Here is a 23413-nt window from a genome sequence, read left to right as displayed (position 1 = left end):
CAGATATATAAATGTGTTTAGTTTAGACATGTTTTGCTACATTAGCAAGTCGCTCTACTTCCCTTTGGTGTGTCAATAGTTTGTGAAGTTTGTTAAGACTTGTTGTTATTGTTGTTGTTTGTAGACTTGTGCATCTCATATAAAAACAAAGTCACAAAGATGCTCTACTCAACGACTCAAAGTCTGTAGAGTCAAGCAACCTGAGAAGCAACCTGGAAGTGAATCCAACGTTGTGATGCTAACACATTAGCACTTACTGGGTTAGTTAGTTTAATGTAGCACACTCAGCTGTTCATGAACAATATATTATAAACACAAGGTTAGCTGCGTTATTAGCCGCAGACTCTAACTGAACATTGGCATATGCTGTTGCTACAGAACTGAGTCTGAAATATGCTAAAACTGACAGTAAATGGCTGCTGTCCACAGGGGGACTGTGTGAAACATACACACTCAGTGTGCTGACACACTTCTTTCCTCTTCCCCTAACTTAGATTCCTCCCAGAAAGGTAAACAGCTCTAAGCTAGTTAATTAATGAGTGTTTGGACAGCACAGGTCGGCTCCGTGTGGACAGCACAGAGTTATGCAATATTGACGTTTTCACAGAGGTGAGGGTCGCGTTTTCCCTGTAGCTTCCTCACGTTTTATCACAGCGAAAACAGCCTCAACTGCCAAATAGTTGCCTTATTTATGCGCATAGCATTGATCCGAGCATTTGCACATTTGAGAAGCAGATATGGGAAAAGCTCAAGGGTCAACAAGAGTTTTACACTTCAATGAAAAATTGAAGCAATTAGCGCTGCAGCTAATTATAGGCAGGATCTCTGCAGTGCTTCATTATGTTTGAGAAAAACATTGTGACATTGTGCAGGAATAATTTGACTCAGAAGCTTCTTGACCTGTAAACTCGTCGTATCTGCAGGTCCTCTGATGGTGGTCGTGGAATATTGCAAATATGGGAATCTGTCCAACTTCCTGAGAGCCAAGAGAGAGTTCTTCCTCCCCTACAGGGTATCCAACCCGACACACAACCTGCACACAAACTCAATAACACATCATTTGCACTTCTTCTATATCGACCGCAATGATTCCATGAACTGTTTTCCTTTTCCAGGATCGCTCCCCGAAAACTCAGAGCCAGGTGAGACGGATGATCGAGGCGGGCCAAGCCGACCAAAGAGCTCAGCACCTCCTGCCTTCTCCGCCCTCCTCTCCTCAGAGTCCCACATCCAACGCACCCGACCAGAAGAGCAAACCGGCCGTGGAGAAACGTGAGTCAGACGGGATCCATAAGAGTAAATCTGTTTGAGTTGGAATCGGCATTACAAATGTGTCTCCGTGTGCTTTTTCCTTCTCCCCAGTGGAGGATTTGTGGAAAACGCCTCTTACGATAGAAGATCTCATCTGCTACAGTTTCCAGGTGGCTCGTGGGATGGAGTTCTTGGCCTCCAGAAAGGTTAAACACATCACCATGACCACATTTAGTGAACGGCGCAGCAAAACTCTAATCACCAATCAGTGTCGGGGGAGAGGGGGAGGAGGAGTGAATCGACTGGAGCTCGGATCGCGTCTGGCCAATCAATCAGTCTGGGTTTCGATTGTGATCATGAATTAATCTGACAGAAGCACTTCAACAACAAGAAAAGATGAAAATTTGTTCTAATAATAACACTGACACAAAGAAAACGAGCTGAGTAGATGGATTCTGGATCTCTGTAGCAATTAGAGATGATTCAAAGCTCTGCATGCTGTCCGTCTGCGAGCCAAATCACACATATTGATCATCTATCATTGGAAAAAATACAGCAGAGTTTTGAGGAAGTACTCCTGAGAGTGCTGAACTTCTTTTCTCCAACCTCCTAATCGCTCCTGAGCTGCACAAATGATGTTAGATCTCCTGCAGTTATTCCGGACAAGACATTTTCCAGCCCCATTCCCGCTTCCAGTCACAAACTGGCACAGATACACCCACACACACACACACACACACACCGGAACACAGAGAAACATACACACACGATCCAGGTTACTGAAACACCCCAAAAATATTCCAGTAACTTAAACAAGGTTTAGACATCTGGCTGTTGCTGATATTCACAAACACACCTTTCCTCTGGGTTCTGATGTATGTGTGGTGTGTGTGTGTGTGTGTGTATCCTGCAGTGTATCCACAGAGACCTGGCAGCCCGGAACATTCTCCTGTCAGAGAACAACATTGTTAAGATCTGTGACTTCGGCCTGGCCAGAGACATATACAAAGACCCCGACTACGTCAGAAAAGGCAACGTACGTACACCACATCTTCACACTCTCCAAAATGAAGCTTCCATTTTTATTACCCAAACCCATTTACTGCCTCCTGCCTGGAAGCATTAAGCGTGTGTGTGCGTGTGTGTGTGTATTTTCTTAAATTTGCCAACACTAAGATGCCATTTGGAGACGGAGGCAAAGGTGCCGTTCCTGTTTCCGTGACGATGGCGGTAATATTGGTTTGCTCTATTAATGTTTCTTTTTTTTCTCCTCTCAGGCTCGTTTGCCTTTAAAGTGGATGGCACCAGAGAGCATCTTTGACAAAGTGTACACCAGTCAGAGCGACGTGTGGTCCTTTGGCGTTCTCCTCTGGGAAATCTTCTCTCTGGGTACAAAACAAAATGATTGTCTGCAAATCTAACACGACTGAAGGCGGCGAGTAATAATTTGCAGAAGGCGAAGGAATGGCTTTTAACAAATACTAATGTGCAGCCGCTTTGTGCGTCTACAAATCTCGGCTCCTTCAAACACAATCCCCAGTACAAATGGGAATCCGGTCTTTATCAGCACGCCTTAGGGGGCTAAGTGGGCGCAGCTATAATGAGTCGAGTAAATCTTCATGTCAGAGGCGTCACTGTTACCTGAGTAACCCTTTGATTTACCCGCAATAATTACATTTCCCTGCTACCTGTCGCTCGTATCGCCTACCTTTAACCTCATTCTGTTCACTTCCAGGTGCATCTCCTTACCCGGGGGTCCAGATCGACGAAGACTTTTGCAAACGATTGAAGGAAGGCGTGAGGATGAGATCACCAGAGACCGCCTCCCCAGAAATGTGAGCGGCCTTTTTTCACTTCTTTATCTCTTCGGTGCACAATCCTCACCCTGTCAACAGAGATTTATGATCTTAGTATAATTGCCTGAACCGAGGCGAAAGAATCCTCCAGAAGATTTAAAAGTGTAATTTGCTCCAACATATACTTTCAGTGACTCGCACATTTAGAAGCTGAGATAGGATCAGAAGTTTGTGTAATAAGCGAGTGTGTGAAGCTGATGTGTCTTGCTGACTGTGCCTGTGCTGCCCCCTGCTGGTAGATACGGCATCATGCTGGCCTGTTGGCAGGGGGAGCCCAAGGAGAGGCCCAACTTCCCTGCTCTGGTGCAGATCCTGGGGGACCTTCTACAGGACAACAGCTTACCAGTAAGTTCATTTTGGGGGTAACTTCTGTATTTAAGAGTTAAAAGTGAATTTGTGTTCACTTCCTGTATGCGTCTGTGACAGGATGGGAAGGACTACATCCCTCTGAATCGCTCCCAGAGCTCAGAGGATGACGGCTTCTCGCAGGCCTCGTCACGGCCTCCGTCTGAGGAGGAGCTGAGGTTGGCCTGCAACACTCTGCCCACCAGGTACCAGGGAAACTCTTAGAGCAGCGAGCACCAACTTCCTTCTGATTCATGACCGTGTTCTCACAGAAAATAGCAAGAAATTGGAGCTTGAGACTCTCCTTTGATTGGTGGTATTTCTTTGGCAAATGAGAGCCAGATAGACAGGATTTGAGGGATTTAATGAGGAAATCTAATTAAAAAAAAGTCTTAAAAAGTAACCAACTGTAGCATAAACATGTTGATTCTGCTTTTCCACTGATTTGAAAGGTAGAAAGGTAAGATGATGGTGTGACGAGAAGTTAAATAAAAAGAAAACAGCAGAACCCATAGACAAAAGTCATACTTTCTGACAAAATTGGAGCTATGTCCCTGCTATTCCAGTCTGCTCAGGACTTATTGCCCCTTCTTGTCTGTCTGGTAGCATTTGGCTGCTGTCAGGAGACTCTGTTGCGTATAACGTCCTTTCGTGTATTGTATTTTCTCTATTAGGTATTATAACTGCGTGCCCTTTGGTGGCTGCGTGTTTGTGGGACCTTCGAAGATATGCCAGCCCAGAGTGAAGACATTTGAGGAGCTGCCCCTGGAGATCCACCCACAGAAAGCCACACACGTAACCTCTTAACTTTTTCATCAACCGCTCCAAATGTGAACTGGCTGCTGACATTTTAATGAATGGCATTTCACTTTAGGAATTTGCTCTCCTCTGACGACCGGCCATTACCAGAAATAGTTGCCGTTGCCGGTAACGCGTCTAGCATTCAAGTCATGTCCAAATGTGTCTCTTTTCAGGACAACCAGACAGACAGCGGGATGGTTTTGGCCTCGGAGGAATTTGAGAGAATTGAACATCAGCACAGAGGAGCTGTTTCAAAAAGGTTAAAAAGTCACTCACTCATGTTACTGCTCGGCTCATGTTTGTACAGGAACTCACACAGGAAACATACAGTGAGTTTCACTCCTAGTCAGACTGGGTTTGACATTTGGACTCTGATATTTTTATGAAGAATGAAACTGAGCACCAAATTAGGACATGACACATTAAGAAGACACAATCATCAAGTGTCAGATGAGATATGTCACATACATGTCATTGCACGAGTGACATCTATGACTTTCACAATGTTTCATGCTACTTTTGCACACATACCTCATTTCCTACAACTAAAAATAACACGTGTTGATTCTGAGCTTTTGGAATGACATCACTGACTGACTTGTGATCCCAAAGTGCATCACCAGACTTTTTATTCACAGATGATTAATGCAATCTGGAAATACCACATATCTGTAAAAAATAAAGAAAAAGGTCAGCTATTTTAATTTATTCTGAGGATGTAAGAAGGATTAAGCAACAGTCTGAGTCATTCTCACGCATACGCATGAAACAATTATTCATGATCGTGTCCAAATGTTGCTCTTATTGGATTATCCCTCCAGAACATGTTATTATGTTATTAGAGCTGATTTTGTCTTCCCTCCAGCCGTGTGAGCAGCAGCAGCAGCACAGAGCCTCTCACAGCCTCCCACGGCTCCCTGGGCCGGTCCAGCGGTGCCGGCTGTGGCTCCAGACATGGGCCGGCCTTCCTCAGCCAGCTGTCGGGTCAGACCTTCTACAACAACGAGTACGGACAACTGTCTGAGGACGGCATCTGCGACTTCTTCTCCTCAGACGCCACCTGCCTGGCCACCTCCAACGTGTAAGCTTACCAAAGACGCAGCCCGAGGAAGAGGGAAAGGGCTTTAAATATCACTGCCACAGAGGGAAACTCAGGTCAAGGGAGGCGTGGAAGCTTCTGTAACATCCCAATGTTGTAATCAATCACTAATGCTCGTCGATAATGTCTGGTCCGGTTTGTCCTCATGATCAGAGCTGACTGAGCTCACTATCCACTCATCTCAAATGTCTTCTCTCTGCCTGAACAAATGGACTGAGCTGTTATGTGCCTGAAGTTCTTCTAACCAGCCACTGGGTGGCAGTATTACGACAAAAAACAAACCTGAGTATTTTTTATTAACTCATTTATATTTTTTATCTTTTATATGCAGAGTATTCTTGCTTAATTTGTACAAAATATGACTCATATGGGAAGGAATAAAGAAATTTATATACTTTCTCACTTTTTGTCTCACTTTTTGTTTCATTTTATTATCTGAAGTCTGAACTATTATGACCTCAACCTATGGCCGTCATCGATTCAATCAGTGGTTTTCTGAAGAGTGTATGTAATTTAGTGGAGGAGGAGACGCATGGCCGTGAGCAAGGAATGAGTGACGGAGGTAAACAAAGCGAAGTGGGTCGAAAAAAGGTGAGTCACCCCAAAGCATCTCTTATCAGTGCTGCACACGTAAGCAGGATGACGACTGACAGCTTACGAGCTCGTGTCACAAACGGCTGCCTGCTCTGTCTTGACTCTGGCTGGCAGCTGAAGGAATCTCACAGCGTCGAGCCACATAGTCGCATCACAGACACGGAACTCAATGAGCTGCATCTTCAGGGTCTGAGCTGTTGATAAGGGAACCGCTCGTCTTTTGTGTTCTGGGAGGCCGGAGCTCCGTAAGTGAGCTATTTGGAGTTTTATGAGGTAATCAACTCATTTCTGAAGCTATTTAAGCAAGGAAGAAAAGTCTGTCAGTCACTTTTATAAGCAGATCAAACTTTATCTCGTACAAGACTTAACTAAAATCAGATTATCGCCACACAGATTTCTACAGTACCTTTACTTGAGCAACAGATGGTTTACAGAGAAATCTGAGACAGAAATTAAACAATCAGAAAGAGTAAAAAAAAACAAGTTTGAAGGCTTGAACATCGGTGTCCTTGATCACAGAGGAGACGGGAACAGAATCGGTATAAAAGAAGAAGAAAAAGAGATCAAACCTTCATTATAACTCCCAACTTCATGTAACAAAACAAATTCACACTATTAAGAACAAATCAAACTAAATCAGATCTCGCCTCAGCAAACAAACACACACTCAATCAGTCAAGAACAGAGAGCTGAGAATCCAAACAAGATTGAAACAAAGGACGTTTATCAGTAACAAGGATATTTTGGTATAAGTGAACAGAAAAACAAGTTGATGACCGAATAGAAAGCAACAGTCGTAACAAATCTAACCTCAGTGACCTCGTGACCTTGAGTCCCTCCAGCTTTGCATGAGCGCAGAATTCAATCGTACAAATTCAACAATCGAGCAACGCTGTGTGATTTCCCATTGCGACCCATATATTTCATAAAAAAATGGTTTGAAATTCACAAAGGATGATCAAAATCCTGCTGATTCTCATTCTGTGCTGGAATAGAACAGATCCAGTTCAATGAGCCAGTGTAAACTAGCAAACTGCCGAGAAATGATGATTAGAATGATGTCAGAAATTGAAATGTAGTGAAATGTAGTGAGACAAGAAAATTGTTTCTATGACTTTTGTTTGTGTTCGTCATGTAGATCTAATTAAACGTTGTGAATATAAAAAAAAAAGAGTAAAAGTTGCGATTACTGGAGGAAGAATTGCGCAATTTGCCGCAAAATCTGTGATTTTGATTGCAAAAATGTAAAGAAAAGGTGAAACCCTGAGGGGGAATGTGATGAAGAGGCTGCTGTAGCATGAAACAGTGACTTACGTGTCAGACGGACAACACAGAGATGAGAGGTTGACCTTCTGACAGTCATAATGGTGCATAATGAGGGAGAACCTAAAGGCAACACGGGACGTTTAAGGTTTCCTTTTAAAGGACAGGAAGAGGAACGATGACGAATCTTTAAGATGAGATGAACAGAGACAAGTTTTCTTCTTCAGGTGTTTCTGCAGCTTTGAGTAACCAAACATGCGTCACACGCGGCGGAACCAGAACCTTTTACACTCACACACACACGCTCCAGTTTGGCCTCTGAGGTCGCTTCAGTATTTGTAGTGGAGAACATCTGCAGTCAAATTTCAAAATGTGGAATTTTGGCACAATTATTTTTTTTTTTACTTCATTATAGAAAAAAAAGGAGCTTTGCCCTTCAAGTATCCATTTTGCTAAATTGGCATCAAGAACCCAAAAAGTAACATTTAGCCTTCATCTCCGTGGTAACCGAAGACGTTTCCTGCCCTCTCGGTTTCTGACAGACGATAGGTCGGATGGCGTCTGAGAGGAGCTGGCGGAGATGCGGCCGTGTAGCCTGGTAGTTAAATCGAGTGGCCTCGGCGATGAGATCACCTCCGACGAAGAGGAGGAGGAGGAGGAGGTCGCTTCCAGCAGGGTTGGATATAGCTAACAGGCTAGCAACTGTCCCATTATAAATAATCTGGGTGTGTGTGGAGGGGGGAGAGGGGGGGAGGGAGGGCAGGGTGTCCGGCGAGGAGCAGATCTCAGGACATTTTTCCGATCTGGATCTTCTTCCAGGCCTCTGACGCTGTGAATATGCAGGAGTCGATGATGCCTGCCACTGTGAACGTCCCTCCGACGATGGCGCAGATCTGCAGCAGAGGAGCACAGTCAGTCGCACCTTTTAAGGGGACGGCAGCGTGGACGTGTAACTTCCGTGGCTATAAACGACCCGAATACCCACTTTATTTCAAACACACGCAGCAACAACAATACATGACACCCACACCTCAGTATGCGCTGGAATCCGGCAAAGAGCCTGGTTCCAGCCTGAGTCACCGTCTTCAGCCGTGACTCATAATCACACACACCAGCACAGTCATCTCACATCCACGCCTCCAGTCAACATCAACTTCAACCACGCTCAAAGACAAATAATGGAGCGGCTCATCAGCTCAGCCGCCAGCCAGATCCACACCGCAACATCTGTCGGCAAACATCGGAAAAATTCTCCCGATAGGGTCAGGAGACAAAGGAGAGGGGATTCAGGAAGCCGTTAGTGTTCACACACATATGCGTTTACGTGTGTAAACAAACAAAGCGGGCAGAATCTCACCGTTGTGATGAAGCGGTAGAGCGGCTGCCTCCTCTCCGTGTACTTGACCGTGATGGGACTGAGGTCGTATCGGAACCAGATGGCCGGGATGATCCGGCCCGTGTGGCTGTAGGCGACGTACTCCTACGCCGGACAGACGCGAGATGAGAGGAGGAAGAGGAGGAGGAGGAGGGGGACACGACAACATGTTACATACAGACTTCAGACACGTGGATTTGATAATTTGTATGTATTTGATGTGAGTTATGTGTCATTGAGTGGCAGCGGTGACTCATCAGGTCTATTCAATCCTGTTATTCTGATCAATCTGACTTGGATTAAGAGGACGGATGACACAGCCTCATTCACACCAACACAATACATGTCAGTAGTTACGTCACTGTTTCTGTCATTGATGCTGCTGCTGTGTGAGTGTGTTTCTGCCCGTGTGTGTGTGTGTCTAACCAGATAAGGGAAGAGGCTGCACGAGGTCTCTAGGTGTAAACACACACCGAGCACCTTTCCATCAGAATGCAACCCGACCGGCTGAGACGCGGTTGTGACATAACCGCCCGCACGTCCTCACGACATCATGTCCGTCCGGGGCCTCCTCGTTAAAACGCCAGTCGTCCCCGACAGCCGATCGGGGCCGCGGTGCTTAAGTTACAACCTCGGAGTGTAAATTAAAGCGAGGAAGGCATTAAAGCACATTTATGAGGCTCTGCTGTGATGATCTGAGGCGTGTTTGATGTTATTACACCATGACTCTGTCCACTCCATCTCCATGTACGAGGGACAGCATATTACAAAGACCTCAGAGCATCGCTATGTGATGATTTGCGGCCGGGGTTACGCTCATTTGGAAAGAATTTGGCAAAACGGCAAACCGCACAATTCTCTCACTACTCCTGATAAATCTGACACGATGACAAATAGGGAGAAGTGATGAAGTCCAAGCTCCACATTCCTGACTCCTGTCTGGGGCTGCACCTTTATTTATGCTTTGGCGAGGAGATTGAGGAACATTTCTACGCTCCCCTTCCTCCCGGCTCGCAGCTGACAGGCCGTGTTATCACCCCAAACTCCTAAACCGTAAATGTCAGTTGAAGGAATTCTAGGAAGTGCGTTTATGGTTTGTTGACATCACGGAGCGTTTCCAGTCACACAGCGCGAGGGGGGGGGGGGTGAGCTTCGGCTTCCGGGTGAGCACACAGGTTAACTCGCTAAGGTACGCTCCGCTGGTCACACCGCTTTCGTGCAACACAAGTGTGTGTGTGTGTGTGTGTGTGTGTGTGTGTGTGTGTGTGTGTAAACAGACAGGAGGGACAGAGGGATACACCACCTTGTTGGCCACCGTGTACTGGTAAGAGAACCTCTGTTTGCCCGAGGGGTCCTCGTAAACTGTCGGAACAATCTTCAGGATGTAGTCGTGTGACGCCAGAGCTGCAAAGGGGAAACGGTTCCGTTTGTGAATAAAGTGGCCGCTCGACATTACGAGTCACATCGTTACATCACCGTGTGTCAGCACACATACGATTGGACGACAGCCGGTCGGCCCCTCCCAACGCGTTGAACGCTCCTTGGACCTTTTGTACCTGCGTGACAATGACACAGACATTTAACAATGGAACAACTGCATAAAGCTCTATGTTGTGTGTGTGTGTGTGTGTGTGTGTGTGTGTGTGTGTGTGTGTGTGTGTGTGTGTGTGTGTGTGTATGTGCTCGAGAGTGTGTTTGTCAGAATATGACGCAGGTGTGGAACGTCTTCCTGACCTGCAACTTTTCCCCAAACGCCAGCTTGTGGATGTTGTGTGTCATGTCGGGGCTCTGGGGCTGAGCTGTCGCGCTGTGCGTCGACACGTGGAAGTTTCCCGGCACCTGAAGACAACACACACACACACACACACACACACACACACACACACACACACACACACACACACACACACACACACACACACACACACACACACACACACACACACACACACACACACACACACACACACACACACACACACACACACACACACACACACACACACACACACACACACACACACACACACACACACACACACACACACAGAACAGTGTTGGTACTCAAACGTCAGGGCACTGTGTGCACCTGCAATGTATTAACTTGGATAATGAGCCCGTTTGGATGCAGATTTGGTTGGAAATTAAACGCTTTGCTCGCCGGAAAACAACACCGGAGCGTTTAAATGACAGGAGCACTTAACGGCCCTGAACCTCTCTGAACCTCTCTGAGCTGCTCTTTAACTTTAACCCACTTCTGGGTTAATAATTTTAGAGTGTAGTGGAAAGTCTGACGCACCAGATTAGAGATGAAGCCCGCACAGGCCTCCTGCAGCCTCCAGACACACTCAGATGGAACCCATGCCAAACCTACAGCGCGCATAACTCGATTTAGACCAGAGGAAGAAGCAGTCAGGCCTCATATTTAACTCAAGTCAAACATAAATAAACAGCGTATAGCCGCCATAACCCTGCTGCTTATCCTGTCCATCATAATCTAATTACCTGGGACCGGATTGGATTTTTTTTTTGCCTCCATTTGAAAGGATTACATAAAACAGGTAATTCATTCAATGTGTGTGTGTGTGTGTGTGTCTCACTTTGTTGATGGCGAACACTCCCTCGAAGCGGCACCCGGCGCCGTGGTTGAGCGGAATCTTCATGGAGTTGTCTATGTGACCCACTTCATGTCGGCCCATCTCATCTTGGATGTCCAAACCCACCACTGAAACCACAGGGAGCACCGGCGTTACACAACAGCACAAAGCAACACAAGAGAAGACAATTACACAACATCCCAACAGACTGAACAAACGCACAAATCATCCCGTTACTCAGAATTCAGACATTCCCCTTAGATTAACAAGTACAATTTACAAACGTCTCATTTTGGAGGCAGCAGGAAGCCTTGCTCACGTTTATGATATTTGAAGGAAAGGAACTTCGTGTCATGTTTTAATTAAGATGGATGCCAGAACGCTGAAATGTGAAGAATGCAGGCAGATATGAGAGAGAATCAGGGGGCGGCTACACACACACACCCGCGCCTGGAGTCTAATCTAATATGCGTGTGTAGCTCACATGGCTTCAAAGTGGATGGGGCTCTCACACACACACACACACACACACACACACACACACACACACACACACACACACACACACACACACACACACACACACACACACACACACACACACACACACACACACACACACACACACACACACACACACACACACACACACACACACACACACACGTTGGTTGAGTCCGTTAAACGCAGCGTTGACATTAGCCCGACTGCTGCGCCGCATGTAAACCTGCAGGATTCCCAAACGCTTCCCACCGTGACCGTGTTCCCCCACCTCCCTCCGTCTGTCGCCCGTCCTGCAGGTCGCCACCCCGTCTTGGCACACGACCTGCCGCCTATTTTGAGAACCTTTCCCCCTCCCCCCCTTGTTGGTGAGCAGGGCCGGATGTCGGCCCGGATCGGTGCTGAAAACTTCCACATGTCATCTTTCTGACCTTTGACATCTGAGACAAGTTCACCCCCCTCCCCCCTCCCCCACCCAAGTCCACTCCAATGGCACTCTCAAAATACAACGCACAAATATAAGCCAAGTCTCCGAGTGCGGCCGGACCATTTCTCCTTTTTAAGACATTTAGAATTGAAAGAGTGTTCCAGTGAAGTGGATCCGGGGAGGAAGGAATTATTAAAAGGTTACTGCACACAGCTCCGCTTTTCCATCAACTCACAAATCAAAGCCGGTAAAAAGGTCACAGGAGGGGGGAGGGGGGAGAGGGAGGGGAGAGGTCTCAGTGTGGAGCAGCACAACGCGGCATGACAGACCACGTCAAGAAAACACACACACACACGAAAAAAAGACGGAAATGCCAGATTTCCATGATGAAACGATTTCGCTCTCTCCAGGCCCATTTGTAATGGATGACAAACATTTGGCTCCAGCACAGTATGAACCTGCAGGGAGGAGGAGGGGGGGGGGGGGGGGAGGGGGGGACATTTCTAACTTATTACACTCAGCTGCAGCTTTGCCTCCACGTGTTGGAGCCCTGCAGAAATTCAGCAAACACACAAAGAAAACGACCATAAACGCATCACCGCGGCGACCTTTAGAGGCTCGGGGCAGCAGAGACGTTTCTGTTTTTGTCTGATTCTGGGATCTGGACTTGATTCTTCACACAAGCATTTCTGAGCGTTTGCCATTTTTGGGTATTATCCTGAATACTGTGTGTGTATGGTGTGAAGGAGCTCGTGTGTACGTGTGTGTTAGTTCTAGTGTGATTTGTCATTGGGCATAGTTTCGGAGAGAAGTCATGAGGAGCAAATAACCAGTGACTCCCTCTATCTCTCTCTCTCTCTCCCTCTGTGTGTGTTGGCACGGGTCAGCCCACTCCTGACATGGCGGCTCAGCCCTGTGGGTCAGGCTGTGCTGGAGGCCGTTATCCAACATCAGTGTAAACACGGCGCGCAACACAGAGGCCGTTGTGACAGTTTGAGTCTCTACCCACGGCCTTCTTTATCCTCTACCTACACGCCATTTGTAAACGATAAAGCGAGCGCAATGCAGAGGCTGTCAGATAAGAGCGGCGTGCAAGAAAAACAAGCTGTCATAAAAGCATGAAAACAACAGAAACATGGAGTGTAAATGCAGAGAAACAGTGTTTAATATATGTATATATTTATATATACTCACAATCACAGTGTAAGTTTGGCAAACTGATGTTTAAACTCACTTCTATCTTCCCACCACTGTCTTTATCTGGGTCATCCACATAGAGTTCATTTACACTGTCAACAGAAAATGGACAGAGAAGGGGGAGGGGGGAGAGGGAGAGGGAGAGGGAGAGAGAGCGAGAGAGAGGGGGGGTTAGAAAGAGCATTTTGCGGTATGGTCCGAGGAGGCGTGGTTCTCGTCTGTGTCCTTTTCACAATTTGGCAAATTTGTCTCCTTTCAGATGTGGACTAAAAGCATCTGTGTGTCTCTCTGTCCGTGTCATTTCCTTCCTGTCACGCCTCGTCCCAAATCATCCCCCCATTACACATCAGGCTGACGCAGGCACAAAGACAATTTCCTGTGAGAAAATTGACTTGACTCGGCGAGGTTACAACATCGAGCAAATAGAATACGGCGTGACGAGGGCCGCTGATAGTCACAATGAGGCGTCATGTAGGACGTCTGTCTCGTTATATGCTGCCGCTGCTAAAAAGGAATGAACTGTTGGATGATGATAATATTTATAATAGAGATAATAAATCCTACTTCAAAGCGGTGTGTTTGGCGCTGCGGTACCTACATCTCAGTGGCTATGAATCCTGTGAGCTCAGACAGGAACAGGAAGAGGATGAACACGCAGCAGAGGATGGAAACTGTGGGAGAAGAGGAAGAAAGGATGGGAGGTTAGACACAATCCCTGTTTAACCACAATTAGTCAGATGGGCTTTGTGTCACTTTTTCTCTTCACCTCGGCGCCTCAAACGGGCCGGGCGTGTTTTCCAGTCCTATAGGAATGACTGACCTAAGCTGCTGACATTAATGAAATCACAGCGAGTCGTAAACATTACCTCTAAATAAACCTGCTTTATTGGCGGTGTTAAGCTGGCCATTACGCAGCTTTTATAAAAGACCCTCCTGTGGTAATTGCATGTTAAATGCCAGCGCAGCGGGCAGCCATTACAGCATATCTGCTTTGAAAAGGAGGCTGAGCTCATGCCAGAAAGGCCCTGCAAACGGCTCATTTAAGGCATCCTGAGACCGACTGGCACAACAAGCATCACCTCAAGCGAAACGTCCAAGAAAATGAGGATTCTGAACTTTAAATAGTAAGAAATAAGTAACGGGGGCTTAAAAGGAGAAGTAGCTTTGCCGGCTGCTTCATTCCAGATGTCTAAACACTCAGACAGATAGAGGATCAAGTCAAATGTTGTCATGTGTTTACTCAGATAAATATGGTTGTAACTGATACGCGTCTGCGGTCTGTCCGGCGTTGCTGCCCCAGACAGAAAGCTCTCACTCAGCAGGTAAGGCGTGTTTACGTGGCAACTCGTCTCCAAGGAGAGCTGCGGCGTCACGTGACCTTGTGGTTGAGGCAGGGCGTCACTGGCGGACCTGGAGCTGTGCACCAGTTACTGTTTAACTGACAAACAATAGGGAGTGTCGCCATGACACATCAGGCCACCAATTGAGGTTCATCACAGGACACGTCATTCTTCCCAGGACCTGAAGGGGATTACAGGTTAGAGTAACGGGCTGCTTACTACATTATTTAACTTTGAACCGGTCCTGCAGTGGAAATACTGGCGAGGCAAATGATTTACAAAGACAACACACACACACACTGGCCTGGTTTTCATGTAAACCTGAGCTCATCCTCCCCTCAGTGTAAACACAGGCAGTGTGGCTCGCTCCCGTGTAACAAGGAGGCGACAGTGACACGGTGAATCAGACACAATAGCACCATGAATCAGCTGGTGACACGCAAGTCTGGTGCAGCTTGTGTAATCAAATGTGCCATTTATTTTTGTAAAGACCACAATTAAATTTCCACACACCGCAGGAATGCGAGCGCAAGCATAAAACTGCTTCAATAACGGCTTAATACTCCTAAATGAAAGAGGAAGGCCGTGTGTCCTACATAAAGCTGAGACGCTCACACTGAGCTCGCTGGAATGCAGCGCTGGGGAAAAAAAGACCCTAACAAAAGACGAGGGGGTCAAATATGTGACCTTTTGTGAAGCGAGGGATCCGCTTCTGGTTGCTTCTGGACCAGACAAGCCAGAATGTGAGTCGACCCGCCAGAAGAGAAGCAATACGCGTTACCTAACACCTAAACCCCCCTCCCTACACACACACCAAAGGTCCCTCAGCTTTAGGTAGGGTGGAAGCGCGAAACATAGAGACAGGAAGGGTGTCGACTGTCTGCAGGAACTACTTCTTTCCGTTTCCCTTCAGGCGGACCCTGTGGCTTTATTCGTTCAAAAAAACTAAACAAAAAGTCATCCAGGAAGGTGTTTGGAATCTGCCGAAATTTGGAAAACATTACAAATAGTGGATTCTTCAGTCGCAGGCCTATTCTGTGATCAGCTGATGGCTTTGTAGGAACCTAAATGAATAAGTGTTACAGGAAAAAGGGTGACAGGCTAAAATGCAGTCATGCAGGTTGTTTGCATTGTTTGGAGCGGTGAATAATCGATACACTCATTGGTTACACGATGATGAGGTGATGACAAATAGGAAAACACATGAGCTGACAGGAGATACTCACAAAACTTCCACTAAGGATTTCTGCGTTGCCCGCGGCTGTGACGGGAAAGGGATCGTTAACATTCCTGTAATAGTGCCCGTGTTCACGCAGGTATGGCCCCACCCCTTCATGCCCCTCCCCCTCCTCCCACGCCCCTTTGATTCATCCGCCCTCACCCCCCGCACACCTGAGCTGTACCTGGTGCACGCATGCAGAATGACAACACACACATTCCTAAAATTATGACTGGGATGGAAGTCTACGACCTCGAGGGAAAGGTTTTGAGGGACGAAAGTTGGACGATGAAATGTCCACGATGCGATTTGTGAACGTGAATCTATTGCATCTTGGTGATGTTCTCATTAAGCGACCAATCAAACTTGCTACTGGAAAAATAAGACTTTGAAGTGGAGGTTTGTTTTGTTGGCAATTTCAAACAAGTTTTCTTTCTTTTTTTGCGTGTCACGTGTCTTAATGAAAGTCTCATGTTCCTGTTATCGTTTGTTTAGAGCTACCAAAGCTCGTGAGCGTGTAGGATTACTCACTGAAAGCTCCTGTGTACGTTGGCTGGGTGAGATCTTTGGGTACTTTCCTGTAGATATCGAATCTGAGAAGAGAAGAGGGTGAAATGAAGGGTGGTGGGGGTGGGTGAGTGAGGAAGAAGAGGGAGAAAAAAATAAAATGTAAACACTACGTGCTGAGAAAAGAAGCACACTCTGTACCCATCAGGCCTTGCGTTATTACAGAGGAGCGGTGGAATGTTAGCTCTGGAACACGGCCATTACACATACAGGCCCAGACATCCAGCCGTAACACACACACACAACACAGCCACATACACAAGGTTGTCCTACAATCTTACACCACTTTCTTTGCAATACCTATTCTGACATGACCCCAATGCCAACCCACACACACACTGTGTAATATAAACAAATACCAGTTGAGTATAATAAGGTTTTATGACAAAATAAATGTGTTTTGGGTCGGTGAGCTAACTCGTCTCCTGGGATATAAGACTGACTTCACTTCACATTTTTGTTGTCAAGATGAACATTTTCGGTAAAACTAACGAGTGCGTAAATCAAAGAGTAAATGGGGACCAGATGAGGCGCCTCCGCACCGCCTCACAACATCCACTCTCCCTCTTGTGAAACGCTCCTGTTGCCTATTTGGGGAGTAGGGGGAGCCGGGGAGGGGAGAAAATGGAGAACTATTCTGGTGTATTAGTTGTCAGCGGACTCTGCGTTTGTCCTTTTTGGGGCAGTAAAACATTTTCATCCCCCAAACACTCCCCCCGCCGCCCGTCTTTGACTGCCCGTAGGCCCCGCCCACCGCTCGCTCTCCTCTTCATCCCCTCGCGGCTCTTCGTCTCTTTCCAAAACACTCAACGTCTGCTCACATTTCGTCCGCTGAGTGATCACAGATGACGCAATGCCAGACGGGGGAGGAAGTGGGAGGGAGGGAGGGCTTCCTGTCCGGCCCTGACCCCCGCTGCTCACTTCGTTTCCTCCCGCTTTTCCGGCGTTCCGTTTTCATCTCCTTGCCCGCGTTCACGTCTCTGTTTCTCACGTCGCCAACACTCCTTGTTGCCCACCTCACCCGCATCGCATTAGCATTGTGGTCCCAGCGTGAACATGGCGGACCGGGCAGGCAGGATGTTGGGGGGTTGGGGTGCGGTTTGGAATCCAGGGAGGGGTCGTTCAGGATAAAGGTTTAAAAAAAGTAAACTAACACTTCCTGGTTGTGTCCTGGCCCCCTCCTCCTCCTCACCCAGCCAAGGTGACCTGAGGGTTTTAATGCGGACGTGAACCTTGTACATGAACGCTGAAGTGTAAAAGTTTTTGTTTTTTTAGGAGCTATTTTAAAAAGACTGATTTAACTACAACACGACATTTAACAGCTTACCAATTACCATTGGTAAACCGGAATGGAAAATTGGTTATAGCGCCGCCATCAGGCCGACCAGTGCACCAATTTGATGGATTCTTCCCTGGATCAAGTCCAACCAGCCCAGCAAGTTTCATTGAAATACATCAATAACATGGAGACATCCTACAAACAGTCAAACGGGCCTGTTTTCACTCTGTGTGCACAGGGTGATGCAGCAAAGGAGGGCAAAAGCAGATTGATCTGTTGTTTTTGTCCATTAAACTTAAAAATAGAATTAAAACAAAAAGATTTAAAACAGATCCCTGTATGAAAATAAGATGATAGTATGCAATATGCTCATATATTATTCTTCCATTGTTGTTTTTCCATTTTTAACATACTTTTAAATATTTAAATCGTCTATAGAGGCCACATATGTGATACAGCGATGGCAGTAAACACAGCTGACCTTTATTACGCTATAAAAGTGTCAAACAAGTATGAGAATGAAGCCACAATAATGAAGATAATGAATGAAAATACATCATCCCGCCTCAATGACAACAATTCTTCTGCTTTTATTGGACCCCACAAATGATACATAATTCATGCAAACGTCTTTTATTCCTTCCGGGGCTCTTGTGTGTACTTACTGCATGAGCAGCAGAACATTTTGTATTCATGAATATTAAGAGTGACTCCTGAGGGTTCACTGCTCGCTCGGCTGTTGACGTTGGTAATTTCCTGAATTACAGTCAACACCTCCATCTCTGTCAGATGTTTTGTGATTAGAGAGAACGTGGTGTACCATCGCCGCTCTGCTGAGGACAACAAACCAAAGCACGCGGCCGCTTTAAAAAAGGAGAAAAAAAAACCTGAGTAATTTAACTGTGCCAATGACTCAGTGTGAGTCAGAGGTTTAAGCATTCCATCCAAGTGCTGAGTAAAGCCTCCTCATGGCCACTTCAGGTACATCCTCATCTCTACATGCTGTGTCAGACTTTCAGAACAAGGACCCTTAATCCTGTACGTGCACACCACAATTTAAAACAAATAGCAGGAGCAATTTACTGACTAGTTTCTTGGTTTTCCTATTGGAGGCCATTTTATGTGTGGCTCTCCAGCTGTAACTTTAGACGTCCAGTTTGACCCAGATACACAAACCGCTTATTCAGAAACGAAAGGTGTGGTTTATATCGAGTTACCACTCAAAATGACCCTTAATCATTGTTTGTGTTATGAGGCACTTACTGGTTGTCAGACTGTACTTAAATTGTCAGAATGACTTGCATGCCATGTCTCACACACCACTATAAAAACAATCACAGACTCTAGGAAACACACTTCCTTCCTATTCTACTTTAATTGGGGAGAGGGTGTATTTGAACGTGAACACAAAGAGCAGCATTCCACCAGACCGAAACATTGCTCAGGGATCATTTGCATTGGCCGCTTTTTATTTCATTTACATTTTTATTTTATCTTTTTATTTTGCATTACCAAATTATAGCAATGAGAGACATGAATGGAACCTCCCTACAATGTCACTGTTGTTAATGACATCACCCTAGCATTGCTAATGACAACATAATTAGAAGTTAGAACCACCCTGGCATGAATGATGTCAGTTTTTAATGACATAATTCATGATGTCACAGATGACCCGCAGTTCGTCCACAAACACAGTTCACACACACACAATACTTTTGAGAACACGTTGGAAAACATCTCTAAAGTGGAAAAGGAGCTCCATTCCATCCCAAGGACAAACTTTTTGCATCATGAGAAAGAGGCAGCAACCGTCACTGTCGGTGAGACGCAATACAAAGCGCTGGAGATCGACTAGAACGAACAAAACTCCACAAATGTCAGGTAAGAATGACTGTCTTACGGTGTACAACGTGAGGCTGGGGTAGAAGTGAAGGGGGGGGGAAATATCGCAGGAGAAATTGATTTAAGCTATGTAATTTGCTATTTAACATGCTTGATTAAATCAACTTGCAATCACATCGTCTTAGAAGTGATAGAGTTGCATACTTCATTAGGCCTAATTCAATCACATTAAGAAGTGGAAAAGGCGATTTCCTTAATTCACACCAAGCTGTGTATACATTGCAAACATTGAAGTGGCACAGTGGTGTAACTTAAAGTAATCTGCAGTCTTACTAACACTATTGAGAAATGCACCACTGTTTCTCAGCTGGTGTGAAACTACTAATCAGCAGAGCTGTTGGGTCAATTTCGCCATTTTTTCAAGATGTGCTAATGCAGTTTTGTATGTTCAAAACCCCGATTCACAGAAACACCCAAATGAACTCTTGACCACTTGATAACCCCTGTGACACACACTCTCTCACCTAAGCCACACACACGCATCCGAGCCCAGTCTCTAACCCGCTCATGTGTTAGGAACTCATCTTCTCATTCACTCGTTACTTTGAATAAGGAGTTGCATCTTGCTGATGGACGCCCGCCCCTGGAGCCTGAACAGCCCACGCAAATAAGTTATGGCTTTGTTTTCAAATGGATTTTAAATAACCACACATCTACTGAGATTTCATCATAACAGATTTCAGATAACACAAATGGATCTGCAGGGACACGCCTACATGGGGTTGAGCCAAATACAAATTACACCTGTGCTTCTCCAGCAAGAGAAAATGCAATTGTCTATCAAACCCTCCTAAAACGCAGTAACAGCGGTGCCAGCGTAAGTTCAAAAGTCAACGTGATCTCATCAAAGCAGCCGACGCTACATCAAGGGTAACCAGGACAACACCTGCGTATCAATGCGGCGATATAAGATGATAGCGCCAATTAAACTGAATACTTCCTTATCATTTTATTTGTTTGGTCACATAGACAAACATTCAATCAAAGGTAGAATTCAACTGTACTTTGCTCTTCATACAAACACTCCAGATAAACAAGTTCTTACTCTGCAAACTGTTTTCCTGCGTTTTAAGTTCAATGATTTCATTATACAATTCCTTCCACCTCCGGAGATAAACAGCTGAGGTGGACTGGAAACTCTTATAAACGTCCAGTAAATTGTCTGTCGTTTAACTGATCAAACTGTTCCAGCACTAAAGTAATAAAGGGGGGAATAAGTAAATAATGTTCCCTTATGCAGGCCTAACAAATATATGAAGAAATTATTATTACTGTTTCTTATCATTTTAATCTATTCTTATGATCTCTCCAATCTCTGATGTGAGTCAACATTTAGGAGTCCAATACAGTGATCCATTAAAGGCCTTTGCATTAGGGCAAGGGTCAGTCTGGTGTAACTTATGGTAACCTACTGTCTTAGTCACAGTATTGCGCAATCACTTCTCTGCTCGTGTGAAACTACCAAAAAACAACAAAGCTGTTGAGTCAATTCAGCCATCCTGTTGTGTGGCAATGTAGATTTGTACAATCAGAGACCCGATTGACTGAAACACCCCAGTGACCACTCCACTTCCCAGAGACACACCCCCGGTCTCACCCTACCCCCCAGGAGACATCTGAGCCAGTTTCTGCCACAGGTCGTTCTGCAGTAACTTCCAGAAAACCTACAAGTTACACCAGATCCTGTGTATTGGTAAATGCGGTTTCAACACGAGTCATCAACATCCGTGACGGTTGTGAGGGTCAGATCGGCTGTGGCTATCTGTGCTGACTACGCAAATCAACAATCAATCAAATTCATTGTATTGGTCTTGGGGGGCTCTAGGATGTATCATAGCTATGACATCACTAGTGTTCTTACTGAATTAGGAAATCTGTTTTACAATTATAATGTAATATTATTGAAATAACTTACAAGTGTAAATATTTGACAATTGGTGATTTTTGTTTTGTTGTATTATACTTTAAAAACTAACAATTAGTTTCAATCAATAACTATAATCATTTGTAAACTCCACCAATAGTATGAAGTGACCACAGTCTAAATGGTAGCTGTGTGTAAACATCCTGTCCCTTATTTGATAGGGTGTGCTCTAATGACACAGGTTTAACTTCTGCAGAGGTGTGTGTGTCTGCATTATTATAGTCTTTCAGGAGCTGCACTGTCTGTATTCAGGTGCATTCGGACTCTTTCTGTCTGACCTGTTATTGTTGTTATGAATGTCTAACGTGCTGTTATGTGTCAATTCTGTGTCTAGAGTCCAGAAGTTTGACTTTTTACTGGATAAAATGAGACATAGCAGCTGATCCAAAGACTGTTTAGTGTGACCTGAAAATACACACACACAGACAGACATACACACACCTGGGCATGCTTTCACACACTTACAACACTCTCACCGCCACCTGAGACAAAGTGTCCCATTGATCGCGGTGGGCAGTAGGGCGCCGCTGCTGCTGTCTAACTTTAGCATGAGTGGGCTCTGCTTCCCTCCCGGAGCGTGGACTCACCCACGCAGCCGGCCGGCCCCTGGTCCCTCCCCCCCCCACGCCGGCCCTTAGCCCCGTACTCACCTCCTCACATCGAATGGCATGATGCTAACGCGGTACACCGGAGGGTTTCACAGAAGGAGGGTTAAACACAACGGGCTACCATTCAGCTCGTCTCAGCGCTACCGGTTGTTCATTGGTACCGGGCTGACGTCAGCTTAGGACGCTTTGCAAGATCTGATTGGCTGAGAGCTGCTTCCGGTTACTGTGATTCTACATCCGTCGCTGGCTACTTTTTCGTTTTGGCAATTTTGACCGAAACGAAAAATCGCTGTGTGCGTTTGAAAATGAATCCAGTAATTTTTATATAAACTTCTGTTACTCCGAAGATTTTCTATTTTTTTACACATTTAGACAGTTTTTGTTTGACCTGGAGCTTTTATTAATAAAGCTTATAAACGTGATTACGCACGTTATTATGAGTACACAATTATAAGGGTCTTCAGGTCGATCAAGTTGGTCAAAAATAGTTTTCAACTCTCCAAAAATAGTTGAAGTTAACCCTTAAATTGCCATTCATCTTCTTCATCTATTGATATTAATATTTGATACTGGGACAGTTCAGCTGCTTTATCAGAAATGTGTCTCCTGATTGAATAATAATATGTCTGCAGAAGCACTAATAGTCAAATCTGTAAAACTTATCTGACAGCATTGTTGACTTAAATGCATTTTCCAATAATAATTCACTGAATACCAGTCAATCTAATAATTCCATTTAGTTTTTATACCAACACAACCCTTTTCTCATCACCATAGGAACATTACTGCTTTCACGTGCCAGAAAGATTAATGATATTCAAACCACAAGAGCGATCTCTCAAGACGTGTCAGGTTTTTCCCATAACAACGGGTGTTTTTGTTTGTCCTCATCCATATACTGTAAATGAAAATGAAAACGTTCATATACACACACACCCTGTGGAGCCAGAGGCAGTGGATATAGGTTCTGTATTTTCCCCAGTGATGGCTCAGCAGTTGCCCATGGTAATCTTGACAGTAAACAGGCAAGGATGACAGCAAATGACAGCAGTGTCGTACAGGAGGAAATGCCTCTCCGTCAACCAGTGTTTCACTTCCCTTTCTGGATGAGAGCGTCCCTTGATTCATGGCCGTAACTACTGGAATCAAAAACAGAGCTGCAACTCGGCTTCTATTTTAAGCCGATAATATTAATATTCTCTCACTCACGCACAATAGACATGCATACAGTACATTCCTGTTCTTATAGGGGAAGGCTGCTCTGT

At 45.5% G+C, this 23413-nt stretch overlaps 2 protein-coding genes across 4 annotated transcripts in view; one reads left to right on the top strand and one right to left on the bottom strand.

Annotated features, from left to right (window-relative positions):
* Positions 1 to 5746, top strand: part of flt4 (fms related receptor tyrosine kinase 4) — a 33485-nt gene extending 27739 nt beyond the window's left edge. Inside the window, exons 20-30 of the mRNA XM_076162831.1 lie at positions 924 to 1012; positions 1116 to 1272; positions 1363 to 1457; positions 2165 to 2287; positions 2529 to 2640; positions 2987 to 3086; positions 3347 to 3452; positions 3534 to 3658; positions 4127 to 4247; positions 4427 to 4512; positions 5119 to 5746. Coding sequence (XP_076018946.1) covers positions 924 to 1012; positions 1116 to 1272; positions 1363 to 1457; positions 2165 to 2287; positions 2529 to 2640; positions 2987 to 3086; positions 3347 to 3452; positions 3534 to 3658; positions 4127 to 4247; positions 4427 to 4512; positions 5119 to 5338 — 1334 coding nt within the window. The 3' untranslated portion in view covers positions 5339 to 5746. The remainder of the gene's footprint in view (positions 1 to 923; positions 1013 to 1115; positions 1273 to 1362; positions 1458 to 2164; positions 2288 to 2528; positions 2641 to 2986; positions 3087 to 3346; positions 3453 to 3533; positions 3659 to 4126; positions 4248 to 4426; positions 4513 to 5118) is intronic.
* A 528-nt stretch (positions 5747 to 6274) lies between these two features.
* ergic1 (endoplasmic reticulum-golgi intermediate compartment 1) lies at positions 6275 to 22335 on the bottom strand. Of its 3 annotated transcripts, none has more exons than XM_076162750.1 (10): positions 22191 to 22335; positions 16397 to 16458; positions 13905 to 13977; positions 13304 to 13398; positions 11185 to 11309; positions 10319 to 10423; positions 10080 to 10140; positions 9888 to 9988; positions 8567 to 8689; positions 6275 to 8171 (listed from the first exon to the last, which is right to left on the bottom strand). In XM_076162750.1, the coding sequence occupies exons 1-10, from the start codon at positions 22208 to 22210 to the stop codon at positions 7995 to 7997; spliced, it is 942 nt and encodes a 313-aa protein (XP_076018865.1). In that variant the 5' UTR covers positions 22211 to 22335; the 3' UTR covers positions 6275 to 7994. The 3 variants fall into 3 exon arrangements, with proteins under 3 accessions (XP_076018865.1, XP_076018866.1, XP_076018867.1); XM_076162751.1 differs by having other exon boundaries at positions 6275 to 8102; XM_076162752.1 differs by having other exon boundaries at positions 8018 to 8436.
* Between the last annotated feature and the right edge of the window lie 1078 nt (positions 22336 to 23413).

The sequence above is a fragment of the Genypterus blacodes genome, unplaced genomic scaffold (assembly GCF_046128005.1).
Source record: "Genypterus blacodes isolate CSIRO-AG114 ecotype Tasmania unplaced genomic scaffold, CSIRO-AGI_Gbla_v1 ptg000128l_1, whole genome shotgun sequence".
NCBI lineage: Eukaryota > Metazoa > Chordata > Actinopteri > Ophidiiformes > Ophidiidae > Genypterus > Genypterus blacodes.
The sequence above is the reverse complement of the archived record's forward strand: the minus strand, read 5'-3'. Positions and strand labels throughout refer to the sequence as shown.

What these genes read in the sequence shown, in the direction of transcription:
- ergic1 (XM_076162750.1), bottom strand. Translation starts at nt 22,210, where the DNA reads ATGCCATTCGATGTGAGGAG. An exon ending in GGATTCATAGCCACTGAGAT is followed by an intron (nt 13,399 to 13,904) that starts GTAGGTACCGCA and finishes TTCTGTTGACAG; the next exon opens with TGTAAATGAACTCTATGTGG. An exon ending in TCTACCGCTTCATCACAACG is followed by an intron (nt 8,172 to 8,566) that starts GTGAGATTCTGC and finishes GGTCGTTTATAG; the next exon opens with CCACGGAAGTTACACGTCCA.